Genomic DNA, 8,770 nt, shown 5'->3' on the forward strand with positions numbered 1-8,770 from the left:
AATGTTTGTAGGCACCTGTAGTCTATTAGCTGAGTATAGTACCAACAAAACTAAAGAACTCTAAGCTTTAAACTTCAAATATCATAGCGAAATAGATTTTGCTTCGCCGTGAAGCTAAGAAGGTTTCAACCCTGTGATTCACGTCTATGTGTTGAGTTGTATATAAAATTTTCTGAAAATCGGGATGATTTACAGTTTCAAAGAGAAGCAAACTATCTTTTTAGGTCACCTGTGACAGACTGTTCATCTTCTTGCCTGTGTGACTCTCGGTGAGTCAAAATGCCGTAGCCTTTCCAGGGTTTAGTCAGTTACAAGCACCTGGTGTTACTCCTCTCAATTCTCTTTAGTATGAACTGCATTGTCGGCCACAGTGAACGAAAATCATTTTTGGTAAATACCACAATGCTTATCCAAATAGTCATCACAAGGACTGTCTTCAGTTCATTTCTTTTTCGAGAAGGCTGCTTTCAACAGTCTGTGATTTTATAATGTTCTTATGGTAACCCGGAATATCTTTAATTACTTCAAAGAAAAAACAAGCAATTGTTATTTTTCAGCGTGTTCATTAGCTTTAAGCTAAAATTTTTATAACAGGAATTTAAATAAAAATAATCCACACAATTTTTAGATAAATATATTTACATATCCCCAATAATTAAAAAGCAAAGAATTAAATTCGTAATGCTTTCATATCCTTTAAGCAAAAACAGTCCAGGACTTTTAACGTTAGCGGAGGTACTGATGATGTTCCATTAACGCGTTTCATTATATTTTAAGGCCATCGATTTTCAACTCCTGTTACTGAAAAAAACACACTGGCATTCAACGTAACAGCGACTCAGCGTAATAAATATGTACCTGTAATAAGAGAATATCATAAAAAAAATTAAGATGAGGATACTAACAGGATAATGCTATAGGAGTTTACCGCTGCTCGATTCCACATCACTTAATAACTAAACTCATCTGTTAGCAATGGACATCATATTATCAACATAAGCATCATTTCCACATCCTACCTTTATATAGTTTGTCCTGTAAGCATAGTGTCAATATTGAATGTGGTGTTAAGCAAAATATTGTGAAAATCATTAATATTCTAAATTAATACATTGGCCTGATCTTCATTTCAGTCTTTTTCAAGGAATAGTGATATCCGTGCCATCTCTTCCAGTTGATTCCAATGGCAAAGTCGGTATGATTTCCAGAAAGGTATAGTCCATTGAGATTTGATTCATGACATCTGAAGTGCCACCAAGGGCCTTTGAAACTGGAAAACGAAAAAAGATTGTGAGTAAATAATCTACAGATGAAATACTGAGGAAAACATATAAACAAATGTTTCTACATATTTAAAAAATTTTTATGAAACTCCAGGTCCAATTCTATTAGGAAGATTTTCTTTTAATTATAGAATAGAATTTATTCTGAACGCTCTCAATATCAAGAGAGTATTTTCAGTGAATGACAAAAATAAAAAAGTAATATGAAAAAGATACTTGTTTAGTGTTCAAGTATATAAGGAGAAGAATATTCAGATTCATTAAAGCTTACTTATGCACGCATTGATCATCCGCCATATCTAAATCAACATCCGTCGCAGAAAATTTCATTCCATTTTGCGGTGAAAACGAATCTCCAGCATCTCCGCTATACCCAGTTACTTCCATCTTGTAAGAAGAGCCTCTGTCACTTACATAAAACGTTTTGTACTTTGCCCATCGGACTTCATTGCTGAAGTCAACCAGATCGAATCTTATTTCATTTAGTTTTTGGTCCGTTAGGGCGTGGATGTGGTCATTTCCTAACCAGAATTCACCCCTAAGGTCACCAAAACCAAGGGAGTACTCTATCCATGTACGGAAGAAATTTTCCCTTGGTTCAATGTCGTCTCGTCGTTGGATGACTGTCCACCCACCGCCATCCGTCTCCATGTCACAGAAAACCTGACACGCAAGATAAGAAGTCAAAAATTATGGAAAGCAAGAATAACTGTTGAGATAAAAAGCCTCTTTCTATCAATTGCTTTGACTTCAAGTAAATCAGTATTTGAAAACTATTTATACATTAGAGCTAAGAAACTTATCAATGATTGCTTTCACCTGCACAGGGAGCTCTGGACAGCAGTTATAAGGGTAGACAGTGTAGATTCCACTGGTGCCATTTCCTTGCTTCTGAATGTCTTTGCAGTTACGAATAGGAGGTCCTACTTCGAACCAAAGGACGTGGGATTTTGGGTATGCGAAAGCCACATCATTAGAGATTGTGGATGTCATAACACTGATGACGATGATTTTCAGCGAAAATGTAACCATGCTGTAATCTGTGTAAATTGGGTCGCTCTATTATTTCCGTAAAGTGAAGTAAAAAAAAAAATACATGTTATTGGATATGAGAAATAAAAGGTATTTTCCATAAAATACTGAGAAAGTGAGTTGCTGACAAAGGTGCCCATTTAACATAGTATTAGTATCGCAAGGACTTTCATCAGCTAGATTGCCACAGAAAATCTCTCTCTCTCTTTCTCTCTCTCTCTCTCTCTTGTACATACACATGAATATATCATATATTTGGTGAAAGTGTGACCAAGGCTGCCCAGGTTGTATAAGGTATGTGTGTATGAGGTAAAGGTTCCAGAGGAATGGATGAGAGGAACAACTGTTCATTTATATAAAGCAGAAGATGGAAGAGGAGACTGTACGAATGGTAGGGACATACTGCTACCTAGTATACCATATGTGATGAAAAAAAAATCATAGAGTTGGCAAGGGGGATGACAGCAGGACTGACAGAAGATACTTCGTGGGTCCTAGGGTTGATTAAAACGTTGTTATTAGAGAAGAAATGGGAAAAGGCTGGATGTGCCATCCATACATGCACAAATAAGATGAAATTCACATAAGTAATGCTGAGGGTGTTGAGGACTAATGAGCACAGAGGCAAGAGAAGGATAACTACACTCGCATGTAATGTTCTAGAAACCAGTTCTACGTGCATTTAGTTAGTGCCTAAAGAACTCTCCACCTAAGTAAGAACTTTATGTTCAGACAATGACGTCGATAAAGAATTTATAAAAGGAACTGATAAGGGGAAGTCTGTTAGGAAAGTATGGCACTTGATATTATATTATCAAACTATTTAGTGGCAGTTTAAATAACCTTGCGTGGTTTAGGTAAAGTAAACAAAGAGACCTCAAGTCAGATTGACAACTCTCCTTCTTAACATACGTCTAATTATCACACAAGGTCTTCCTTCATTTTATTCGCTGGATCTCACCTGGAAACAAAATATTGTCAGCTTCATGAATTCTCATTCCGCCATTTACCAGCTGGCATTAGACTCCATACTGCAGTATCTATGAAGTGTCTCTCATTGTTGAATTAACATATACACCGTATACGAATATCACAATTTTACAAGCCTGTAGTTAGTACAGAAAATATAATCACTTATTCTCTAAAACTTGTTTATAATTTTTCACGAGTGTATACTCAAAAACAGCATTTCATCTTCTGTCAACATTTCGGAAAAAATAAAGTTTTCTCAGATATGATCAGCACACGCACAGATCTACTTCATATCAGAATGCAGGTCATTCCCTTTATGTACTCACTTCAAAGACTACCAGTATGAATATTTTGTCTCGATTATTATTATTATTATTATTATTATTATTATTATTATTATTATTATTATTATTATTATTATTAACAACAACAAAATATCATAATAATCTTCAATACCTTCATAATGAGCTACAGTTGTTATGAAACAAAAAAAAAAAAATCGAAATTTTCAGAGAACAGAAAAGGCTTGAAGGAACTAAGGTAACGGTAGAATATATCATAAAAAGTGGCGAGCACTCGGGCAGGCAAACACTAGCCATTAGGGCGAGTACATGTTTTTATCAACCGGGTCCGGTTAGTTCTCGGGATTTGTATTAAATTTTGTAGACTGGGGAATATAGCCTCTGTCAGAGTTCCCTGAAGAAGGTAATTATTGAATTCAAGGTTTGATGCATAAGGTTCCAGCTTTCAAACCTAAAGCAAATAAAAAGAATCCCAGTACGCAGTCAGATTGGAAACTAATCAACGGTTTCCAGGCCAGGAACAATTTTTTTTTTTTAATTCAACAGTAAAGCTCTGTAATGTTTTGTAGACCGATAGATAACCTGACCAACAAACAAGCAGCCAAGTAAGACACTGTACGAAGCCTTTCTCTATATTTGAATAAACGAAGCACTGTTCTATCGTGGACTTAAAAATTGTGTTTATTGTATAATCTATATTCAGTACAATTATTGATATCACAAAAGCCCTTGACAGTTTTGATATGAAGGTTTTCTGATTATGTAATACTTTTTTTCCAGATTTTCTTTAAAAGGCCTTACAATTTTCATGAAACCTTTGGGAATACTTTCATCATAAGATGCAATGACTTAATCTTTTGAACAGAAACCGTTGCTATTTTTCCCATATAACACTTTTTAACGCTCTGTTTCTGGATCAGAGTTTCGTTTATCCTATTTAACTAGTTTCTTGAAAATTTGTCTGTTGGCAGCGTTCGACTCTCCGACCCAGGCTCTGTTGGTCTGGATCATAGTTTAGAGCTTTGCACCTTGCCTCTTATCCTATTTACCTCTATATCAAATAACGGTCCGACTTTGGGCAAGGGGCTCACACTGGCATAAGGCCGGCTTAATCTAAACCAACCACCTCAGATGTCACCCAAACTATAAAATGCTTAGTTCACCGATGAATCAAGTGGTACTAACTATACAGATTTTCATATAACACAGTTACTTTCGTTAAATAGCCTTTTCACATGGGATACTCATTTATCTTCTGAATCTATTTTTTGTATGTTTGGTTTTACATTCTTTTCGTTCCCTAATCAGCAAGCGAATAGTTTTTCACCATTTATCTCTTGATCACTTTAGGTCTCTCTTTAGTCCCGTCAGAGGTTTCAAGTCCAGTTGATTTCACGCTACCTTTAAACTCACTAATTCCATCGGCGTTATCACGGGAAAGCATGATAACAATAACTTAGTAATTCATTATTTTAGAATTTAGTAGTCCAACCTTTCTTAGCTGGCCAGTTTTGCAAATTTAACCAAAAACTGACGGAATTAATTCAATCTGCCTTACACTTTTTTTTTTTTACTGAAACTAACAAAAGTCTGTTTTCGAAATCATGGCATGAGGCATTTTCACTTGATTTCCAGTACCGTTTACTAAGAAAAGGATAATTTCTTATTGGTTATATACTGTTTTTTTCTTTACACTTTTGTAAAAAAAAAAATAAGCTTCTACATTCATCACTTACTTGTAAATATAAATTTTTTTTTTTTTTTTTCATTGCTATCGCGTTACTAACTTTTTTTTCTAGCAGGCTATTTTTGTAACCTCATAAACTGCTTCTTCTGAGAATCCTTGAGGTTGCTCTTGCACTTATGAAGAGTCATGTGAGGCTCGTTGTTCTCACCGCTGTAGTGAGGAACACGTGTCTAAACAAGAGCGAAGATGAACGACTCGGTTGTCATGAGGTTTTCTTCTTCTGCAAAGATCTTATTCTCTCGCTATTTATAGTGAGCAGCAATGACTTCATTAATGGCAACAACCATATCTCCTCCACATAAATCCAGATGCGAGAGTCATTATGGTGACCATGTCTATGCATGTACAAATTACACACCTGTGTTCAGGCTTGCATATGTAACGTTGGTAACTGTTGCCCAGACTACCTGAAGCGGTCTTCATTATTACTTGTGACTTGTAAACCTAAAGGCTTTGATTTGTAAACTTGTTAGCCTAGGCAGTGGAGAAATGTCTTTGATCTCCTCCATTCCAAATAATCGGAAAAATTAGCATTGTTGTTGATGGTACTTATGGTGAGACTAAACTGGTCATGGTCGGTATTTCACTGATAGTCTCACCACTAAACGTCAACTGAAGTGGCTGCCTTCGCAGAGATGTGGAGTGATCGGTGGGGTCAGAGGCAGAATTGCAACGAAAACAAACAGTTCACTGAATAGCCCAGCCGTACGATGATTTTGATTTGATATTTGATGATTTGATGTGCGTTGGTAACATTGCAGCTCCTTGGAAACACTGTCTCATTTTCTTTTTACTCCATGCATTCTTTATCTTCAAGAGTTAAAAAAAAATAATGTTGTTAAAAGATGACGCAATATTCTTAACGTGACTGCCTGGAATAGACTACTACTGTATTCCTTTACCCTGCAACGGTAATCAGGATTAAGAAACAAGGTAAAGCGAGTTAGTGCTCTCCCATCTTCTTGAACTTGCTTTCTGCAGGCATACATTCTCGAGGCCGTTCCTTTAGAATCAGTTGCATACTGCTCCTTTTGAGGAGGATCAGCGTTTATCATCTCAGTTATTGGTTCTGGTTCAGACGTCAGCGCAAATGATAATATACTCTTCATGAACTGCTACAAAAAAAAAAATATCCATGCTCTTCAATAAAATGTACATTAAAGGTTAGCACATCATTTTTGTGAAAGTGTAAATTCAAACACATTATAAGATATACGAAGAAACTGAATCCAGAGAAAAAGTCTGAATAAATCGTGAAGCTTTAACTTCGAATTATAAACGTTGAAAATGGGAGCGACGGGGTCGCTTCCAAAAAGTTTACATTGTCATTCATCATGGAATTGATGACATCACCCCACGATATTAAAGGTGGTTGAAATCTATAAACGCTGCCATTTTCACGACAAATATGCTCGGTTGACATGCTAAGAGTCCTTTCCCCGGGGTCAGATTTTCACTTACTACAGTACAACCTCTCCCCTACTTAGTGCCATCCATGCTTAGTGGGCAAACACCCCCAACCCAACATTATATTAAAAAGAAGTAATTTATATAAAAAATATATATGTAGACATACCCGATTATATATATATATATATATATATATATATATGTATATATATATATATATATATATATATATATATATATATATATATATATATATATATATATATATATATATATATATATATATATATATATATATATATATATATATATATATATATATATATATATATATGTGTGTATATGTGTGTGTGTGTGTGTGTGTGTGTGTGCGCGCGTGTGTATAATTACGTATACGTGTGTAAGTGTAAATATATACGTACATAGAGAGAAAGAGCCACAAGGTCCATTCTCCCCAAAAATAAAAGGTGTCTGTCTCTTACATCCTTAAAAATGTCTAAATATCTGTACGGGCCATTGTCAGCGTAGTGTGCTTCCTCTGGTTACCAGTTGTTGTTGAATATATTAAGAAAAGATACCATTTCGTGAAAGGTCTGATAATGCAGAATAAGTTAGATTATATACGTCTCGTGAACAGAAAGAGGAGAATTCACTGGCTAGGTAGTCAAACATTCATATAGACTCAATAGCGCTATAGTTGGTCATCTTGGACTTAAATAGTATGAATTACTGCAGAAGTTCTGAATAAGTAAAACTAATATTTATTGAAGTCCAGGTTGTATAAAACGTTATAAAGAATTGGGTTATATTGAAAAAATTATTTCCATGTTAATTAAAGTAACCTCAGAGAAATTAACCTCAAATTCCGTATAATCCCCATTTTTGGAACCTGACCTTGGATGAGTTAGAAGATTCAGATTCAACATCCAACAAAGCATCATATGAACTCACGTCTTGTCCAAAACAATCCTTGCTACTTGTTTGACTCATTTCACATGACAACATGATATAACGTCTTGTGACACGGATGACGCTCGTAAGAGTCATTTCAGACATTAGTTGCAAGAGTTCAATAAACGCAAATAAAATCTAAGTTAACATGAGTTTAGAAGATGGATATACGTTTCTTAAGGTACAGCAATCTTAAAATTAAACGTACCTTGGTACATTATTGCTAATCTTCTAATATTATGAATTAAACGATAGCACACTCGTTTCGCTAAAAAATTAGGCAACGTTCAGAGGTAATTCGCCTTTGCACTTTATATCCTAAAGTGAAACAATTTACATTTCAGCATTTTAACAAAATATGCAGATGAAACACAAGTGAACCTAAAATCTTTACAAATATCTCAAGTAAGTCGTCTTTAGCTCTGATTCATTGATTTATTCAACCGATTATCAGAATTCCAGTGTTATTTTAGCTTATAGCTCTCATGGCTCACACATATGAGGCATGACAGCAACAAGCTTATATATATATATATATATATATATATATATATATATATATATATATATATATATATATATATATATATATATATATATATATATATATATATATATATATATATATATATACACACACACATGTATGTATATATATATATATATATATATATATATATATATATATATATATATATATATATATATATATATATATATATATATACATACGAATATATGAGTAATGACACTATTATGCTGTCAAAATTGAAAATCTCAAAAGTAAACAGTTTCGTGAAATGAAATTAAGTCTGTCAACACTAGATTCAGTTAATAGGGTCAGTTAAGAATCGTGTAGAAAAAAGGTCTCAAGAGGAAAACTGAAAGGAAGAAAGAATAATACCGGTCATGACAGAAATACAAGGTTAGTAATCATAATAATGAACGAAAGTGAGTTAATATTGGCACGAAAGCTAATAAATATTAAATGGAAATACCTAGGCACCTGGCGCAGAACTAACAATAGAGCTAAATGATGGTCATTTTTATAACCCAAATTGCAATATTATTAA

The 8,770-nt window shown here is 34.2% G+C and overlaps 1 protein-coding gene across 2 annotated transcripts in view; it reads right to left on the bottom strand.

Moving 5' to 3' along the window:
• Positions 1-618: 618 nt before the first annotated feature.
• The window catches only part of LOC136826820 (techylectin-5A-like), an 8,946-nt gene continuing 794 nt past the window's right edge, over positions 619-8,770 (bottom strand). For both annotated transcript variants that reach the window (XM_067084272.1, XM_067084273.1), the window contains exons 2-4: positions 2,103-2,323; positions 1,555-1,946; positions 619-1,270 (exon numbers count right to left, since the gene is read on the bottom strand). In XM_067084272.1, coding sequence (XP_066940373.1) covers positions 1,105-1,270; positions 1,555-1,946; positions 2,103-2,323 — 779 coding nt within the window. In that variant the 3' untranslated portion in view covers positions 619-1,104. The remainder of the gene's footprint in view (positions 1,271-1,554; positions 1,947-2,102; positions 2,324-8,770) is intronic.

Source organism: Macrobrachium rosenbergii, chromosome 41 (genome assembly GCF_040412425.1).
Source record: "Macrobrachium rosenbergii isolate ZJJX-2024 chromosome 41, ASM4041242v1, whole genome shotgun sequence".
NCBI lineage: Eukaryota > Metazoa > Arthropoda > Malacostraca > Decapoda > Palaemonidae > Macrobrachium > Macrobrachium rosenbergii.